The sequence below is a fragment of the Grammomys surdaster genome, unplaced genomic scaffold (genome assembly GCF_004785775.1).
Source record: "Grammomys surdaster isolate TR1022 unplaced genomic scaffold, NIH_TR_1.0 185, whole genome shotgun sequence".
NCBI lineage: Eukaryota > Metazoa > Chordata > Mammalia > Rodentia > Muridae > Grammomys > Grammomys surdaster.
The window spans coordinates 12,588,397-12,609,045 of NW_021604630.1; the positions used below are offsets into that span (position 1 = coordinate 12,588,397).

General features: G+C 43.3%; 1 protein-coding gene across 2 annotated transcripts in view; it reads right to left on the reverse strand.

Annotated features, from left to right (window-relative positions):
- Dlc1 (DLC1 Rho GTPase activating protein) overlaps nucleotides 1-20,649 on the reverse strand; it is a 170,448-nt gene that overhangs the window by 22,224 nt on the left and 127,575 nt on the right. For both annotated transcript variants that reach the window (XM_028768158.1, XM_028768159.1), the window contains exons 2-3: nucleotides 8,364-8,435; nucleotides 2,814-2,895 (exon numbers count right to left, since the gene is read on the reverse strand). In XM_028768158.1, coding sequence (XP_028623991.1) covers nucleotides 2,814-2,895; nucleotides 8,364-8,435 — 154 coding nt within the window. The remainder of the gene's footprint in view (nucleotides 1-2,813; nucleotides 2,896-8,363; nucleotides 8,436-20,649) is intronic.

The following is a 20,649-nucleotide window of genomic DNA, read 5'->3' on the forward strand; positions in this document are numbered from 1 at the left end:
ACATCATAGCCTTGTTATCTGATGGCCCTGGAATTCCATAGGCAGAGCAAGTATCAGAAAGCCAATGGAGGGCTCTTGAGATCTGTCTTAGGCTCCCATCTGTTTCCTTCTCTGAAAGCCCAAGTCACTGCCATTATGTGACTACGTGGACAAGGGCCTTAGGCCTTCCACCTCCCAATACTCTGTTGACTATTACTATGGGTTCTGAATAATTTCTCTCTTTTAATTAAAGAGTAACTTTTTGAGGCAGGATCTTGCTGTGTAGCCCAGACTGGCTTTGAATGACCAGGTTTTGTTTTTTCCCTCTGCCTCCCCAGGGCTGAGATGATAGATTTACATGCTAAATAAGAATTTCCTTTAAAAAAAGGAACAATGTAAATTTAAGCCTGGTCTTTTAAACACATCTTTCAAACAGTTATTTTTTTTTAACCATCACACCTCACTTGTATGAAATATGTACTAGTTTCCTTCAGGCTTTTCTTTGTATGGATCTAGTCTCTTCTATGGGAGGTAGCTTCTTCTCTCAGGTTAAGGGTGTTCAGAGCCAAGTATAAATCAAAATGTATTATGTCTTTTTCTTTTTAAAAAAGAAAAAGTCGATTTCGAACTGACATGCCAGAAAAAAAATTCTTCAAGAATTTAAATCGCAATTCTTTGGGGCTGAAGCCCTGCAACGGGTATTTTCCTGACCCAGAAATTTCTAAGCTGCTGATGTGGTTCGCAAAGCCGACTCCCAAAGTGGCTTAACACGTGTGAGATGAGTGAGCTAACACTCAGCTCAAGTGTCTCCAAGGATGCCTCTTCCAAATGACCTCACTCATATGTATCACCAGCACTGACGACTTGAGGATACATCAACTCTGCCACACAGCTAAGCACGAAAACATCTCTACAATGTCCGCAGCAGGTCCCGTTCCAGATGCTGACTTCTCGCCCTCTCCAAAAAGGCACTGGCGACATTGCTCATTCCAGATGGCACGGTGGTGACATTACACACTTCAGAACACTAACTTGCTTTTCCCAGAAAAATGTGTGCACTCACCCCTGGGCACTTCTAACTAAAGCTATACATTGTTTCTTGGGAGTACATATAGTTTCTTTTTTCTTCTTTTCACAAACTATGAAATCTAGTCTTTTCCATACTGTATTCTAAACACATAACCTATCTTTTCCCAGTATTTCACTACTCAAGCTTACTGCTTCAAACAACATTATATAAGAAAGGGTGTGTGTGGCCGGGCGGTGGTGGCGCATGCCTTTAATCCCAGCACTTGGGAGGCAGAGGCAGGCGGATCTCTGAGTTTGAGAGTTTGAGGCCAGCCTGGTCTACAGAGTTCCAGGACAGCCAGGGCTACACACAGAGAAACCCTGTCTCAAAAACAACAACAACAAAAAAAAAACCCCCCCCAAAAAAAAGAAAAGAAAGGGTATGTGTATGTGTGTGGTGTAGTAGTTTCCCAGCCATTACTGTGTTCTTCACATACACAGAAAAGAAGATACCAGACATCACTTCACCTTAAGATGTTTCCTCCAGTTAAAGCAGACACTGAAATAGGAACTGGATGGAGAGCCCAGTCATATCACTCAGGACAGCCTAAGTAGATTCTCTGCATCCAGATCTCTGTACGCATCTCTGAACTGGTACGTAGCTATACCTGAATTGGTGAGCTCCAGGTTCACTGAGACCTTGCTTCAAAAACGCAAGACACAGAACAGCAGAGGGGGGCACTGGATTCTAACCTCTGGCCTCTGTAAGCACGCACACATATTCACTCACACAGGGACACACATACACACACACATACGCATACGCACACTCACACACACACACACGAGATCTTTTACTAAGTCATTGAAAAGAGAAAACTGATTGTAACTTTAGACTCATACCAACATGTGAATTCTGCCTATGCATATTATTTTTCCCTCAGACAGGGCTACAAAAGCTTTTTTCAGTTTTGAGAAAAATTACAAAGGGTTGAATAATGGGAGGTGAACTGAAAATGTCATCGGGGTTTGAGAGGATTATCTGAGGCCTGCGTAGCCTCTGGTTTTTATTACGTTCACTTCTCTAAAATCCCACTCTAAAACTCGTGCTTTCCGGCCTGGAGAGCAACCCGCACTCCGAGTGGCACCTCTGACAGCTTTATTCAAGGTTCACATCAATGCATGTTTACTGCCTGTCTCCTGTACATTAAAGGCTGTGCTCCGTGAGTTTATGGCCTACTTAATCCTGTCAGCACTCTACCTGGGGTAGCTGGAGGTCCTGAGGAACCTCCTTGGAATTAAGAGGACAACCCGGCCTGGCTCTGCCTCCTAGCTGTGCCTGTGACTCTCTTAGTCCGCTCCACAGTGGCAGCTCTGACTCCCTCACTGTACCTTTGGTCAGTTCCATTAACTCTTCAGAAAGCTTGCTGCTTTTGCTGTCAAATTGTAACAAAATAGGGGATGGTGCTACCGGAAGGCCTCCAAGGACAGCAAGCATGGATGCTATTTCAGTGGCACTATTACATAACTGCATTTTACTTAACATTCATCCAAGGGTTTATAGCACAGAAGCACCAATCACTGTCTCATTTGATAATCAAAGACCTTATGTGGTTTCAAATAAAGCAAACCAAGACTGAGTGAGAAACAACTATCTTTTATCTTTTTTTTTTTTTTAAACTCTTCCAAGACAGGGTCTCTCTGTGCAGCCCTGGAACTCACTCTGTAGACAAGGTTGGTCTTGAACTTGGCTTGGCCTGCCCTTGCCTCCTGAGTGCTGAGATTAAAGTACCATGTTTTTAAAAGAAAGGAAAATGTCAGTTTACCTGCAGAGAGCCTCGATGGCATCTCTGTCCAAGAAATCATGTTCTCTTTTGACCAGCGCAATATCAATAGGGAACAGGAGATCTGTAAAGACAAAATATAAAAGAGTACATTTGTTGAGAGCCTAGGATCTTCTCAAATTAGACAGTTCTGGCAAGCTGCTGAATATTTATGGCTCAATTTTCCTAGCAAGCTATGTGGATGCATGAAGCAGCTTATGACAACTCTATGTGGGTCAAAACCAGCTCTAAAGCATAACCTCCAAGGTTGCGTCTTTGTTGCAGAAGTGGTTTAAAATAAATACCAGCAGTTATAATTTAAGCCGGAATGAATTCAGTGAGGTGTCTCCTTTGTAAGGTGGCTTAAACCAAAAATGTCCTTGCTCACCGAGTCATCAGGGAAGGGGCCACAGAAAAAACAAAAGCAAAAGCAAAAACAAACCAAAACTCAGGCCAGGAAAGACTCGGTGAACAATGGCCAGAGGCAGCTGGAGGGACTGGTTCATTTACATGATAGGCTGGACTGCAGAGAATTCGAGATATGCTATTTTAAAACAAATATTAGCGTCGCCCTATGGCGGCCAAGGGGGTTTTTAAGTCTCAGCGAAACAAAGGACGAACTATAAAGTTACTGTAAAACAATAGCACCCAAGCCCTCACGTCAGTAAGAGTCCAGTTCTTTCAGAACAATGAAGCACTTGCATAGACCCAAGAGCTGGGAAAACTGAAAAGATTCCTGTATAGAGTGAACTAGTGGAGCCTGGGAATATGGAGGAATATAGGGGGAGGGGTGGACAAAGGCTGTTTACAAGGTACAGACAGGAAGCTGGGGGAGGAATAACTTCTAATGCCATCCTCTGTTCTGATCACTACACAGAGGACTATTTACTGTGTGTCAATTGAAAATTAAAAAAAAAAATTGCTCCTTAGGTTCCAGGTTTGGAAATAAAAATCCCTTCATGACATGACATGACATGACATGACATGACATGACATGACATGATGATGGCATATGCCTTTAATCACAACAGAGGCAGGTAGATCTTTGAATTTCAAACTAGCACGGTATCCATAGAGGTTTCAGACCAGTCATAATTACAGTGAAACCCAATGGATAAATGCATCCTGTAGATCAGGGAGAAGAAAGACACCCAGGAACGACGGAAACATGGCCATTGCTCCAAAATTCCAGTGGGTAAAAGCAAGCTACCCTCCTGTGCAGTCCAGCTATTAACGCTGACTTACAGGCTCCCCAGTAAAAAGCACATACATTATCACGAGTGTGTGGGTCCTCTGAGTCACCAACGGGCAGAAGCCAACATCCCAACAGGATCATCATTATCATCATCACCATCACCACCACCATCATCATCATCCCCTTCATCTACACAAACCCCCTGAGCTTTGAAGAGCAAATGCTACAGCTGGGTAGGCCTGGTGAGGGTTGGGAGCTGTAGCTAACTAGTCACGCCCTTGTTCCTGAGTTGACAGGTTGACTTTCAACAGTTTCTAACTCATAATCACTGTTTTTACAGAATGATACAGAATTCCTTATTCCTAAGGCATCCCTTTCTTTAGGGGTATCATTGACAGCATCTTTCTAAGAACAATTGGGAAAGGTATCTCAGCATTAGTTTACCATCTAGCCCTTTCTTCCAGAGGCAAGGGTTAGGTTATTCCTACCCTGATGGATATTATACACACACCAAGGACACAGTTTCATCTCAGTGACCAACAAAGGAATGTGTGGAACGTGGTATTCCAAGTTTATTCCTCTTTATCAGTAGACAGAGTGTTGGCCACACAGAGAAGGCTGGCAGTGAAGATGAATGCAAATTACTAAACAGAACCAAGACCACATAGTCCAGCCTTTGGGGACTCAGAGTTTACTAAACAATAAGCCCAAGTCAGAGAATATGTTTTTAGGTAATATGTAATATGAAACCTATAAACGTGAATGCTAAGTATTACTTCCTTGCCTGTCATGCCTATGTGAAAAAGCAACCAAGCCATTTTAGGCAATTCCAACTTCCCGTGCTGTACTTAAGGTCACTTTTCTGATCCAAATGAACAGTTCTGTCTTCTAAAAACATCCAGTGATGACCTCGAGCAATTCAAGAGTTCAATTTTCTCTTACGTGCTCAGAATGTTTTTGGAAGGAACTGTTTTTTAAAAGACGGTGGTTTTTGCTGACGACAGAAGTATGGTCTGAACCCAATTTCCAGGTTGCCTTTAGAGGCAGGAAGTACAAATATTCAGGTTCTAAATGGAGCTAATCGGAAGACGGAGGATCTGTGGGCTGCTATGCTTGTTCACCTGTATGGCTTGTTCACCTGGCACAGAGGCAGGATGAGATGAGAACGACTGCCCAGACCTCAGCAGGGCACACTCAGAGTCAGCTTATGCTTCAGATGACTTGGGCAGGTGCGGGAGCCCCCCAGGTATCAACTGAAAAAATGGAGTAAGAAAGGGGCTGGAAATTGGATTTACCAAAACCAACAGGCGCAGGAAGGTGACACCCAATAGCACATCAACACCCCAAAAGGACATAACTGAAGGAAATGGAATTCTTAAAGAGGAAAGCAAAAGTCACCGCTGCAAATCCAATTATCTTTCTCTATCTCCAGGAGAGCTGTAAATTAGAAAAGTCACAAGCACTGTTCCCACTTCCATCTCCAAAGCCCTTTAGCAGGCTAGGAGTTCTGTCTGAAGGCAAGCAACTCCACCATGTAGAGTGCTAAAAATCAAAATAAAGGAATGATAAGAAATTTCAGATAGGCTGTGAAATCGAGGGACACTAAGCTACCTCAGAACGTAAAAGTCAAGAGTCACCCATACGTTCTAGCGTCTTGGGTACAAGAAGGTACTCTGTACACTGCCTGTCCAGCCACAAACCCTTTGATCTACAATGGTGTCCTGCCTGCAGGATATGCTAGAATAATGGTGGCTCAAAGCTCGTGAGAGTAACCAACCCATATCTGATTTGACTTAAGGCCCTCTCCATGAAATGGAACACTTGCCTGACCCTGCTTGGGTGACCAAGAATCTGGGACTAGAGAGCCCAGGAACCTTGGGTAAAACCAAATACTACTGATCTTATATATATATAAAAAGAGATTTCTAAAGACATTTTGCTATACTCATAGGTCAGTGCCTTTCTCAATGGTCATTGGAGAAGCTTCAACCTGCAGCAGATGAGAACAAATACAGAGACTCACTGCTGAACATTATGTAGAGTGAGAAACCCTGGGACTCAGCCTTAAATGGGATGTCTCCATCAAATCTCTCCCCTCGGGGCTCAGGGAGCCCTACAGAATAGGAGGCAGGAAGAGTTTAGCTGTTATCTAGAGAGAGGGGCACGGGGGAGGGAGGAGAGATGTGAAGTTGGGTAGGTAGGGAGGTGGGGAGGATCTGGGAGGACTTGGGGGATCGGAAACCATAATCAAGATAGTTTGCATAAGCATTTTAATAAAAAAATAAAAATAATGAAAAATTTACATCTCCAAAAAAATAAAATTATCTATAAAACAAAGCGTACTGTTTTAAAGCTGTAATTATTATAAAACAATTTCATGTACAGATACTAGGTTTTCCATTTGAATGAACAGCTACTACATCTCAGTGGATGCAATGTACACATCAGCCTACAGACCTAGAGACCCAGAGACTCAGAGAAGGAGTTAGAGACCACTGCTCTTTCTCTGTCCCTAGCTTCCTGTCAACTTGACACAAGCCAGGGTCATCTAGGAAGAGAGAACCACAACTGAGAAAATGCCTCTATCAGATTGGCCTGTAGGCACGTGCATATGGAATGCTCTTGATTAATGATTGACACGTGGGAGGGTTCAGCCCATAGTGGGCGGGGCCACTTGGACAGGCTGTCCTCTGTACTACAAGAAAGCGAGCCAGTAAGCAGCACTCCTCCATGGCCTCTTCTTTAGTTCCTCTCTGCAGGTTTCTGCCCTACTCTTGGTGATGGTCTATAAACTGTAAGATGAAATAAACCCTTTTCTCTGCAAGTTGTTTCTGGTTTCATTGTTTGTCACAGTGATAAAGACAGCAAACTAGTACAGTGGCCTTTTAAACTTAATTTTCCTATCTTGGTGCCTGTATGTATGCATGTGTATGTGAGTGTTTGGGTAGGTGCTCATGCACAGATTTGTATATGCATATGGAGGCCAGAGTTCAACGTCCCCTATCTTCTTCAGTTGCTCTCCACGTCATGTTTTGAGACAGGGTTTCTCACTAAGCTCACCACTTAGGCTGAGCTTCAGGGATCCTGGGGCTATAATATAGGCACATGACATCACCCTGGCTTTTTATGAGTGTTAGGGAGCTGAACTCAGGCCCTCAGACTTTTGTGACAGTCACATTACTAAGCCATCTCCCTGGACCCTTTTGTTTTTCCTTAAGTAAACACCGAATGCCACAGAAAAGGCATTATTACTCTCCAGACAACCTACAGAAGAGTGACATTTAGAAGAAGACTTGGGACAAAGGACTAGAATGCAGAAGGAGGAACTCTTGAAAATCTTGTTCTTTTTTGGAGACATGGTCTCACTGTGTAGCTCTGGCTGTCCCGGATCTCACTATGTAGACCTGGCTGGTCTCAAGATCTGTCTGCCTCTGCTTCCCACAAGCTGGACATGAAGGCATAAGCCATCATGATTGGACAAACATCATTTTTAAAGGCATAACTCACTTTATAGAACAATTGGCTTTGGTCATCACACACACACACACACACACACACAAAAACTGAAATACATATAAATGGCCAAATGACACAAAAAGCTGTTCATTATTGCTAATGATTAAGGAAATAGAGCGATAATCTATGTGTCTCTCTTTTTTTAAATATACCTGAATGGTAAAATTTAAAGTCTGAGTACATGTGAACACAGGGCCTATGCTTTCTTGATAGGAGTAAAAGCTAGCACACGAGCTGTGGGGAAACTGTGTATTACCAAATAGAGTCTATGTTTGGCCCTTCATTAGCCAGCAAGTTAACTTATTATGCATGTGTTACAAAAATGCAGTCACAACCCATGTTCAAAAGTAACAGTTTATAAGAATAAAACAACTGAGATCCCCACCAACCAAAGCATAGCTAGAATGATCTTTAATCCATTTGATATAGTAATCAAAAAACCCAGAATGAGCTATAAGAACACACAGGTTAGGGGAAGCCAAGTATCATGCTACATGAACACATCGGATCTCTTTTCTTTTTTGAAAAGCTAGACATTACACACAGTATACCTTTCAAGAACTTCAATAAAATTACAGAAAATGAGTACGTAAAAAAAACCAATAGAGTTGTCAGGACATAGGTTACTCTTTGCAGAGGAACAAGACTACTCCATTGTTACCAAGGGTCCACTTTTTCTTTTGTTTAGAACGGTTGGAGTCTTGAGTACTTACCCCATTGTTTTGGAAAAAAAAAATAGAGTAAGTAACAAAATGTTTCCAAATAACCCCTAGATAAGTATTGTGTATGAATTTAGGATTATGACGATGCTGACTTAAAGTAAGATAGCTTTCTGGGCTTACCTTCGTAAAGCTGTGCGTATTGGGGGAAACCAGTTACTCGCAGCCAATCGCAAGCTTCCTTGGCTTCAATTTCTAGAGACAAACAGATACATTTGTTAGCCACATTATCTCCCCATGTGCTTTCCCTGCGTTAATAAACTCATTCTATCAGACCAGTAAAATACAAGTTGTGTAAAACAATATATACCAACAGGCAGACAAACCAACAAAAGGTGCTCAACACCAAATGGCTTACATTTTATACACATTCCAGTCTTTTTTTTTAAAAAATGAATGTGAATGATCTACTTTCTCTTTAAAGAAAACAGAAGGGGCTGCTGGGGTTGTGACTGAGTGGTATACCCATGCACAAGGTCCTGGGTTTGATTCCCTACTGCTGCAGAAATCAAAACCAACCAACCAACCAACCAACCAACCAACCAACAAACAAACAAAATAATTCCAAGATGGGGTGCCAGCAGTAAGTTACTCCATGCTACTTCTGGACAAACCAAAGCATATTGAGAGTGCAGAAAAGCTTGAATAACTAATCTGAAACCTAGTTGGCCTAACAAGATTTAGTATCTTCTACTTAACAAAATACACCACTTACAATTTAGACTTACACTTACACTTGCCCAGGCACCGTTAGAGCCCTTGGTGACACCCGGTGGACCGGGTATTTTCACAGCCAAAGACTGTGACAAAGTGCCTTAAGGAACACAGTATTCACCAGTAGGAGAGACTCAGGCTGCCTCAGGAAACCGAGGGCATGAAGTCACTAATTCCCAGCATCTTGGCAGGCTAAACGCCTAATAAAGGCCCCAGCTCCCTGTGGTTAAACATCTTGTAGATAGTATTGATAAACAGAGAGGCCAAGAGCCTCTGACAGACTGTGTTAAAACTCACTCAAGCACGTATTTACAATCCTGTTAAAACTGACTCACAGAGGAGGTCCTGGACACATTAATTAGTTTCTCTGTTTGCCCAGAGAATCATATTCCTTTCAACTCCCCTTCCCACCTTCTTCAAGCCATGAGAGTGCTTAGTTATTTAAAGCTATTCACTTCTTTATAGAAACCTCAACACTGCTAAATCAATCCCAGATTCCTGTCTTCATTTCCATCCACCGTGCCAGATGTCAGTCTGGTAGGCACTATTATAAATACATTATACATCATATTACTTTTGTCTCCTAGCTTTAACTTTTCCAACTTTTTTTTTTGGGGGGGGAGAGGGGGTAGCCTTTTCCTTTCAGGAATAGCATCTTTAAAAAAAACTTTAATCACTAAGGCAAGTTGCAATATCATTACTGGGCACACACAAGGAGAAAACAAGCTATGATTCTCCAAGCTAGTTAGCACCCGAACTGAAATGAGGATGACCCTGGGCTGTTATTAACCAGCATGGTAAACACCGCTCTCATGGATCCTTCTAGCTCAGAGATAAAAGCAGCATTACTAAACACAAGACTCGGGACCTGAGGATGAAGAGCCTGGAGGGGTGACGTGCAGAAGAGTGAGCTTCATTGCTCGCACAGGGATGTGCACTACCTCAGCCAGGGCTTATGTGTGCTAAGGGGTAACATGTGGAGGCCAGAGGGCAATTTGTGAAAGTCCAGTCTCTTCTCCCGCCACACAGATCTCAGAGCCAGATCTTAGCTCATCAACCTTGGCGGCAAGCACCTGCTGAACCACCTTGCCAGGCCTCACACTATTTTTTTTTTTTAAATCCATCTCTTGTCTTTGTAAGGAATTAAGTTTGAAAATGGAGGAGGGAGGTTGGCGAGAGAGTGCAGCAGTGAGGAGCCAGGTTCAAATCCTAGCACCCACTTGGCAGCTCACAGTTCTGGGGTATCCCACAACCTCACGCATACACACATGGGGGTAAAAGCCCAATGCATAGAGAATAAGAATAAATAATAGTAACACTTAAAAAATTGTAAAAAAAAAAAAAAAAGCTTCTAGGAGAGTATTGTAAGGAGAAAAATCACGAAAGCTCAGTATTTTATTTTAAGAGACTGAAAATCACATTTTCTCTCCTCATAGCCCTCTTGTCTCCCAAAGATGGCTACAGGAGAAAAAAGGGGCTGCTGGCTTTAAATAAGTCTTTTATCTTTTCTTTATTTCTTTTATTTTTGGAGATTATATTACACCATTTTCCTTTCCTTTTCTTCCCTCCAAACCTTCTTAAATATCTCTCCTTCTTTACAAACGCATGGCCTTTTAAACACACACACAGACACACACACACAAACAAAAACACACACACAGACACACACACAAAGACACACACACACACACACACGTGTTTTCCCTGTATGTAGATCTGTGCCCTACGCGCTTGCCGGGTGCACATGGAGGTAAGAAGATGATATCAGATCACCTGGACCTGGAGTTACAGATGGCTGTGAGCCACCATGTGGTTGCTGGGCCTTTGAAAGAGCAACAAGTGCTCCAAACCACTGGGCCATCTCTCCAGCCCCATACATTCTTGGCCTCTTAAAAAAGATATTTAAGATACTTCACTGTTTCCATATGCTTAGAGACTATTTTCAAAGAACAGACTGTTGGACATTGGATAATGGTTGAAAAGTAATGTTTGCTTTCTTATTATTTCACTTAAAAAGTGGCAAGTTAATTAGATATTCGAAGCATCAGTCCAGTTTTGGACATGTGCAGACAGGGTAGCCGGATAGTACACAGCCAAAGGCCCTCATCAGGCGCCAGCTCACCAGATTCTGACACCCATTTACACCATGTTCTCTATATTCTTAAAAAAGCGGCTTCCGGTTGAAAGGTGGTGCGAAAGAGGGAGGATATTTTCTTCTAAACCATCTTTACATCTATAAATGTAATCCTTTACACATCACAAGAGCTTTTCACAGACATTAATCCATTGAGGTCCCAATTAAGGACATCTAAGGCTGGCCTGTGTCTCAGTTGTTGGCTGTCCTGTGTCTCTCCGTTATTTTCTATCATTAAGAAAATGCCACATTCTCATTCAACCCTAAACAATTGCCACACAGTCACTTTTAGGGTCACTCCGTTAGTAAAGAAATGGTGTGGGCTGGGGAGATGGTTCTGTGGGAGAGAACATTCACCCTGGAAGCGTGAGGATCTGAGTTCAAATCCCAGCACCCATGCAAAAACCAGGCAGACAGGTAGACCGGAGGCACTCGAGACTCTCGGGAATGGTCCATTTCCTCACACTGATCCTAACATCTGCTCATATGACAGTCAAGATAAAGGATCCTAAAACACAGACAGAAGTGGTTAACCACCTTTCCTCAAAAAAACGAGCTCTATGTCCCAGGTGAGAGAGGGAACAGGGACTCAGAAAATGTTAGTTTCTTTGGATAGAGTAGGCTTTTTCTTTCGGGGGGACGTGGGGAGGTGGGTGGGAACTGTAGCAATGAAAAAAGTTTAAGATATTGAAAATGACCCTGGGAGATAGCTGGGTGGGTTAATGGTGTTCTTGCACAAATCTGCTTACCCCAGTTCAATTCTGGAGCCTTCAGGGGAAGAGACTTGATGCCTGAAAGCCTTACTTTGATCTCTGCATACATACCATGGCATGTGCACAGGAGTGTACTCCGGAAAGCCAGTCCACATGCACATTAAAAATCAGAGAACACCAGAAGCCTGTGAGCCAGGACCTTAGCATCTCCCGCTGCTCATTGTGAACACTTCCACCTGGCTCAAGGGTAGACCGTGAGTGCAGGTGTGTGGTGTTTTGAGAGCGGAGGATGATGGGTTTTAAAACAGAAAGGCCTCCGGAGACTTGAAAGTACAATGGCCACACAATGAAGCTTGCAGACAAGGGTTCTGCTAGGCAATCAACAAACAAACAGGTTAAGGAGGAAACAGGAAATTTTTCTTGGAAGCAGCTTAGTCGTTGGTTGGTTACAGATCTGCACATGAGGATGAATGAGCCCTGAGACCCTTTGTGCATGGGTGGGAACCCTTAGCCCATATTTACACATTTCCTGGTTCGCTGGGATGTCCCTTTCCTCTTCCCCCTACACCGTAAGTCTGCTGACGTTCCCTTAGGCAGCCATCCTGCCGCTGAGCTCTGCTGTTCTGAGCAGATCAAGGGACAGACAGCCCAGCAGTCTCAATGGGCTGCAATACTTCCCAGTGGGAACATGTGGATTTCTTTCCTTCTTTCCCAATACGCCTGCTCAACATATTTCTTCCTTCAAAGAAATGCCAAGGAATCAGAGAATGCTACAGAAAAATGCAAGCACTTTCCCCAATTCCTTGCAAGTCCTGAAGTGAGACAGATGTGTGTGCAAAGGTTCCTGTGTACGGATAGGCAGACCGAGGTGGGGGTGGGGCTTTCAAATCCAAACCAAGATTCATTCCTGCCCCTGGCTGACAGATTCCTTCCAAAGGGAAGAAAGGGTCAGCTTATCAGTCTCTGCACTAGGTCAAGGAGGTCAGCAATGCACACAATGGCTTCGGTTAACAGCCCACCTTCACCCCGTGGGCGCGGCTCATGGGTGGGTCATCTGGAGAAGCATCCAGGTCCACAAAGGAGTACATACAGTAAAGGGAGTTAAACATCAGGGGCCAGAATGATTCTTAACCCTGGATGGTGGTAGCGCTGCCTTGAAAGACTTTCTACAAATGACAAAGACTGTCCAGCCCACAGCACAGACATCTTCTTTTATAAAAGCCCTCTAAGCAACGTACGTGTAGGCAGGACTGACCTCCCTGGATCTCCCCACAGTATGGTCACTCTCTAGTCACTAGTGTGTATTCTAGGGCCTAGTACATTCTTTCATCTTTGATTCTTCCTTTGAATCTAACAGCTCTTGGGTAAACCTCTCTCCATCCTTACTTCTAGCAAGTTCTACGGGAACCTAGACTGGTTTCCCCAGCCCATGTACTTCCCTATGTCGCAGTCTGCTTAGAACTCAGCAACTTCCTATCATCTTTTGAGTTACAATCCAACCTCTCAGTCAAGTCCGTGGGCTCTCCTCACATGTTCTCTCTGCATGTCTTTTCAGCTCTTGGAAAGTCTCCAAATGGGAGCTCTCTCCGTTCCCAGGATACCCTGGCTATCCAGGGCTGGTGTTCTTTCTAGATTTCAATAAATATCCCCCTTCGTCACCTCACCAACTTCCTCCTTAACTCAAGTACACCCCTAAATACTCCCTTTTATACAGTAGAACATGCCGATTGGTTGTAAAAATGCAAAGAAAAAAAGTCCACTAAATTTTTCACTTCTTCAAAGGCAGACTAAGAACTTTCACTTGACAACCACAGAAATGAATGTTAAACATAGAGAACTGCCAAGGGCTGGCTATCGGGAGTTATCTATGTAAGACGAACTCCTACTAGGGCCAAGTCACATAGAATACTTACTAGATATTTATTAAACTCCAATGTTATCTAATCACAGGAAAGATTCTAAGAGCATCTAAGCTGCATTCTTACCCTCAGGTGCCTAAGAGAAAATTCCAAACATCTACAGCATATATTCTGGAAGCTTCTGGGAGACAGAGTAATCACTCAGTCTGGGCTTTGGGCAGACCCAAATCCACTGTGGGGCATTAAGTAAAGCAAGCCAGCCTGCATTTTCTCCTTCATTCCCTCTTCACTTTCTGAACTAGGTGAGCTAGCTGCCAGCTATCTTCAGGGATGATCAGAGCCCCAAGTTCCAGCCAAGCAGGAAGCCAGGTGGAAAAGCTTGCCACAGCCCTCCCCCCACCAACCCTCAACCCCCACCCCCAAACCCACTCCACTCCCAATACAGGGGCCTGATGACCTTCTGCCCTTGTCTCCGGAATCATTTCGTTTCTCAAGTGCTCTTCTAGGGCCTGGGAGTCTGTTAAGTCCCAAGTGATTTATTAAGTCAGCACCAGTGAGACCCCCTTCCCAGTGGGTCCTATGGGGAGAGTATAAGGCCAGAGTGCTGACTACACCCCATCTATGCCCACTCCACACCACCCACCACCGCCACCCCCCAACTGATCCAGCCTCCCTGGCTTCTTTCCACCCACTCTCCTTCTTCCTTCTTCTTCAGTGTGTGCCCTGTGTGTTCCATGAACCCTATCTGTAAGCTCCAACAATAAGTCTGTCCATTTTATTCACGGATATTCCCCCAAATTCCACCCTATTTTGTGGCAGCGTGGTCCCTTGGTAAATAAATAACTGTGTAGGTAAACCACTGATTTAATCTTCATCCCAGTAATTGTAATTTTGATTAACAGCTACAGCAAGAAATACATTTTACAGCGTAACCGTGGTATACATGCACGGTTACAACCGCGAGTGCAGATGTATGTGTGTACAGGTAAACCTCAAGTGTCGTACAACGGTTACAGGTGCTCTAAGTCTCTGCCTCTGCCCTGGTATTTCCTTTCTGCCTGCTGTCCCTTCTCTAGGACATATTCCCTAACCGTTAACTTCCAGAATCCTCACTCCTCTGCATTTTACGATTTTAGGAACATTTCCCAACACTGTGTACATTTGTTGATGCTTCTGTTGCCAAAAATGTACAAACCGCTTTTTAATGAAGCAATGCTTTGATTTGTTTCATGAAAGGCTATGTTCATGATTCAGAGAACACAGTATCCTAAACACTTGCTTATGTGTGGATCCACAGATCCCAAATCAAGTTTAATTTTCACAGAAAACCCTCCAGTCTATAAAAAAAAAAAACCTCTTAGAATTATATAAATATATTATATATGTGCTTTATATATAAAAATCATACACAAATACTATATTATATATAAATATAATATATAAATAATATATTATACATAAATATATTATATATATGTATATATGTATGTATGCTTTAAAGTTTTACTTCTCCCATGACATTCTGACTCCTGGGGAGGCAGGGAACAGGGTGCTGACATGCATATGGGATCTTTTCCTGTTAAAAGGGAGTGGTCCATAGTCTGGACAATGCTGGAATTCAGAGGCACCAGATGGTGTCCTCTGCCCAGAGAGCTTCTAGCCTAATCCACGTCGGGGAGCTCTCAGTAAAATCACTCATGTGGATCTCTCAGTAATATTTTTTTTTTTTTTAAAAAAGGAAGCTTGGGGTGTTTTCTTTCTAACGACCCCCTCGATCTGTTGAAGACTGGAGACAGAGATGCTGATTTCTAGGAAAGAAAAATTCCTAGAAATAATCTAAGGAAGGGGAATAAAGAGGCCACTTTCCCCGCTGTGACTTGATGACAACTTAATAAAGGGTTTTACTCTGAAAGAAGGAAACCTCCATGGAGACATCACGAAAGCCTACAACCGGGACCGAGCACTTGAGATGACACTTCAGCAATGCAGAAATTACACCGAGTGAAATTTCCTCTGGGGATCCTTTTGCCCAAGCATTTGCAAAGTATTGCTTTAACTCCTCAAACCAGACAAGGGAGTGGTTCCCATCACTGCCATTTTGTGTAGATGTGAGGTCGGATCGAGCGACAGGGCTGTCAGGAACTCCACTCTCCAGATTAATGTACTTCATTCCCAGGAACGGAAAATATCTCTCAGCTAATCAAAAACGGGCATCCGTGCTCCAGGATGAAGAGGTCAGATTGAGGAGGGACCTGAGCTATAGAGGAGATAGATGCAGCGACATCACCTCTCTCTAGTTCATGGCAGTCTAGAGTAAGATAAAAATAGACCTTTGCCACAGCACCCCTTTCCCCCACCCACCCACCCACCCCACAGTCCCCATCCTGCTTTTATGTCACATGATGAAAATAGGACTGAAAGCCCATTACTCTGAATAGCAAGTAAGAAAAATAATACCATTAGGATAGCTCCCCTACCCCATCCATCAATCAATATACATACATTTATGCTTTTCTAGGAATCTGTATCACTTAAAAGACTTCCAATTATATACCAAGGAAAATGGCTTGGATTAGGTCTTTAGGGTGCTAGCTACAGACATTAAGACAGTTTCAAAAAAGGAAGTGACATGTCATTAAGGTGCCTTATTTTCCAAAGTCTCAATATTGTAAAAGGTCACACATGTCTTGAGGTTACACAATCAGTTTCCTTTTTAACACTCCCAAAGGCCAAATAGCTGATTATAATCCTAGAGCCTGCCCCACCTCTGTGCTGTACATCAATGGCTTCTCTCTGTAAATTAGCAGAGCTTATTATTCTGCAAAGCCCAGTACCCTGATCCAGTCTTTTGTTCCAGGGTCCTCCAGGAGGAATAGAAGAGAGAAAATAAAACCCTGAAAACCAGAAAGCTACCTGAGCCTAAAATTAGAGATAAAGAGGATGGCAAGGAATTCCAACGGAAACAAAACAGCAGCAGTCACAAAAGCCAACCCAGTTTCACCTCTATCTAAGCTTTTTCTGATAGAAAAGAAGGAAAGAAAGAAAGAAATTAAGAAAAGAATGAAATATGATGCTATGCTTTAACAAAGACCAATGAAAATACAATGTGGCCAATGCTAGTTAAAGATATAAGTTTGCCTCCTCCTTTGGTCTAACCTCAAGCAAAAAGGCTTTTTGGCTTGACCTGCTGGCATTTTGTTTGGGTTGGGTTTTTGGTGGTCTGATGGTTTCAGTTACACGGGTGTGATAAGAGCGGTATATCCTCTCACCCAGTCAGATCTGTACTAAAAAAAAGATAAATGTATCAAAATATATAAATTGATATTTATAAATATATAAAATATAAAGATATAATATATATCCCAAAATACAAAAAGCATATTGCCATCTTCCAGATGGATTAAGAAATCATTTTCTTTAAAATTGCTTAAGACCCCAGCACCTGATGCACACACAATTTAATAGTTAAATGTAAACTCATGTCCATCCATCCCTATAAACACATTAAAGTCCCCATTTGGGGGGCTTCCCAGTCTGTTTACACACACCAGCAGGAAAGGGTCCACACTGCTATTCCATTGACTGTGACCTTGGGCACTGAACTTCTATCCCAGCTGCCCCTCAGCAGGGGACAGGCTTTTCAAGGATGTCTTTGCAAAGTTCTGGAATTTCCCTTGGGGTGACTTTGACAGATGTACAAGCATCACACAGAATCCCCATTCCATAGCATATAGCTTGGTTTGAAACGAGGAATTCAGTGGACACTGGCTGTCCTCTGAGGCCTCCATGTTATCCAGCTTGGAGAAAATATTCCAGATTTGTCACCTGAGTGTGACAAAGGGCACACAAACTTGTGGCTGTAGAGCCATACCTGGGTCATGGGCTATTTCACTCCAAAGTCTTTTCCTCACTGGTTTCCTAAGTTTGGGGAGCCTGGGAGTGCCTCAACCTCAGGGTGTGGGAGCCTTTTGTCCCTCAGACATCCTTTGGAGACTCCTACAGGAGAAGGAAGGCGCCTCTGTGACAGGAATCAGGAAGTGACTTCCAGTTCGCTCTGCAGGACACTTAGAGGCGGGGTGGGTAAAAGATCAAAATGTGGGTGGGAGGTGTCACAGACAACTGAGGGCCCAGCATAACAGAGCTCAGGGTTCCATTAGCTTTTCATTTTTCCCCTACCAGGAGAGAGGCTGACTTGAAAAGGCCATCAAGGAGAGGCAGGCAGGGGAGAAAAAAAGTACTGGATATCACAAAAACCTAAATCTACTAACAGAACAAAATGGGGGAGGGGGAGGGGAGTTGGGGGGAGCCTGATGAGAAGAAACCTTCCATGGTGTTGGCTTGAAATACAATGTTCACCTGCAGCGCCCAAAAGCCTTCCTTCCTAGAAGTCAGAAATTCTGCAAGATGCCAGTTTTACTCCTATCTACCACAGACACTTCTCTTAGAAATTAATCTCCCAACACCCTCACTGGAGAAAGCGTTACTCAGTCCAGTCCAGTGGAGGTTAGACTTTCTGGATGTGGTGTTCCGGGACTCTCTCAGATGTTAAGGACAGATACTCTTGTCTCTACCTGCTAGGCTACAATCACATTACACAGATACCCTCAGGAAACAGCAGTCTTTGCAAGGTTCTGTCAGAACATTCTAGAACAGTGTGACCCTTGACTGTGAGGCTCTGTTAACAGTATATACACTAAACATGCAGAGTTGTCTTCCTGTCTGCCACTACTTAGGATAGCAAGAAAGAAAGACCTAGTACAAAAAAAAAGGTCTAGGCGGAGTCAGTCGATTAACTGTCCCTGGGAAGTCTCCCCACCCTTATCATGTCTCATCATAATCTTCAACAATAACAGTGGGGCCACCTAAGGGAGAGGTGTTGACAGACAGGGGAGGCTGACAGACAGACCTCCCCAGCTGGAAATCTACCCTTTCCACATCAGCTGAGTGTCCCACTAGAGCAGCCCTCTCCCCTCCCCTTCACCCCCTCCCCCTACCTTCAATATCAAGAAGCTCCAGAAATAAACCATTTGTAAGTCCTCAGTACCTTCTATGATGGCTAATTGTTACAACTGTCCTATTTTATTGTTTCTATTGTGACTCTTTGTCTAATCTAGGAATGTATTCATGAAGGAGAAAGGAAACAAAACAAACCAGGGTACATATAAGGATGGGCACCGTGTGTGGTTTCAGGAATTCCCTGGGAGCTTGAAATGTATTCCCCCCGAGGATAACAGAGAACTAGTGTAATTTGAGACTGAATAAAAAAAACCCACCCACTACTGATTGCACACATTCTAAGCAGTAACGTGTACCTATAAAACAAATTGTAACCCTCCTGCCGGGTCTCCCTTCAAAGCCGACTAATACTTAACTCTGCACTCCTCCATTCAAAATGGCCAGAGTCAGAAACAGAGACAGCTGTGAAGGGTCTGTTCCAAAACCCATTTTCCCTCTCATTCCACACCGCCGCAGTGAAAGAACATGGGCTTGTGTTTTTCAGGCCAGGGCTGACATTAACTCTTCATAAACTGGGCTTGACCTTGACCACACAGGAGGGAACTTTTTACAGATAGGTCACGATAAAAATGAGCACACTCAGGAGGGACAGCTACACGTAGATACTAGAATCACCCTCGGCCATTGGCTCTAGCACACGTCACCTTATCACTAGCCTATGGAATTATTAAAAATGACCACCACCTTTCCCCTTTTCTCCTGCTTTGTCTTGCATGCCTGGAGCCTGAGTACCTGGGCCAGGTTGTGTTCTGATGCTCTCTGTACAGCATGGAGACATCAGGTCTGCACTGGTTTGGTAATATCCAGGGAGGAAGCGGAAACATCTGAAGTTATTTTTACTTTTGCAGGTCCTCTGGCTGCACAGGGTGGATCAAGTATTGTCTGGAGCCCTGTAGGACCTTTTTTTTTTTTTTTTTTTTTTTTTTTGCATGGCCTCATTTCCGTCTTCCTGTTGCTAGGAAAAGGAGCTAAGCATGAGAAACTTGTGTTTACAATACTGGCCCATCCTGTGCAGAACAAGGCCTCTCTTCAAAAGAGTCCCATTTAGTTCACTCACTGTACTCTGGATGCCCCCAGCTCTTCTGGATCAAATCACCCTCCCTTGAATATTTCCAAATTGAGTATTTACTCGGTTAGGTCATAAAAATACCCCTCTCATTTAAACATTGCATCATGCTTTTAAAATCTCCACAGGGACACCCAGGAAAACCCAAGCACTAATTTTTGTATTTGAAACCACCTCTTGGAGCCTCCTCACCAAGCCTCAGATCGGAAGTATCTTGCACAAGTCTCCCCTGTCCCCTTTAAGCTGCACGTTGCTTCTGCAAATAGGAGTTGGAGTACTAGACAGTTTAAAGGTCACTTTATTTACTAATACCTTGTAGTGGTCATAACATATCTATGGCCTGTTCTGTTGGTCTTTGTTCTTTTAACCACAATATAGAACAAAGGCCAAAGGGCAAACTGTCTAGCATGTATTCCACAATTAAAAGAAAACTCCTCGAGTTGTTTCAGCGTACTTAAATCTGAAACGGTTTACCATCCTCTTCACTCTTTAGAAAGTGGTTTGCATTCGATCTACAAAAACATAGGGGACATTAGAATACAAGTCACCGAGAGCGGGTTTCACCCATTCTAGGGCAAAGAGACCACATATCCAGATTGCAAGTTCTGTGGCTTGGAGAAAAAGTCAGCTCCTTATTTATTCCTGAACTTTTGGGCTGTTTAGAGCAAGGTGTCATTCAGCTCAACAGAAAGTAAAGGCAATTTGTCAAAAGCAAACTTGGGGTGGGGGTGGGGTGTTAAGACAGCTTGAGAGAAAGTCTGTCTACTGTGCTTCATTTGAAACTCTCTGAACAGTAGTACTAATGAAAAAATTATGCACGCAGACTAGGGCCTTGCTGCAAATCTGGCATGCCTCAATAAAAGTGAACACAGGCAATCTCCAGCATTTTCTCAGGAAATGTCTTGAA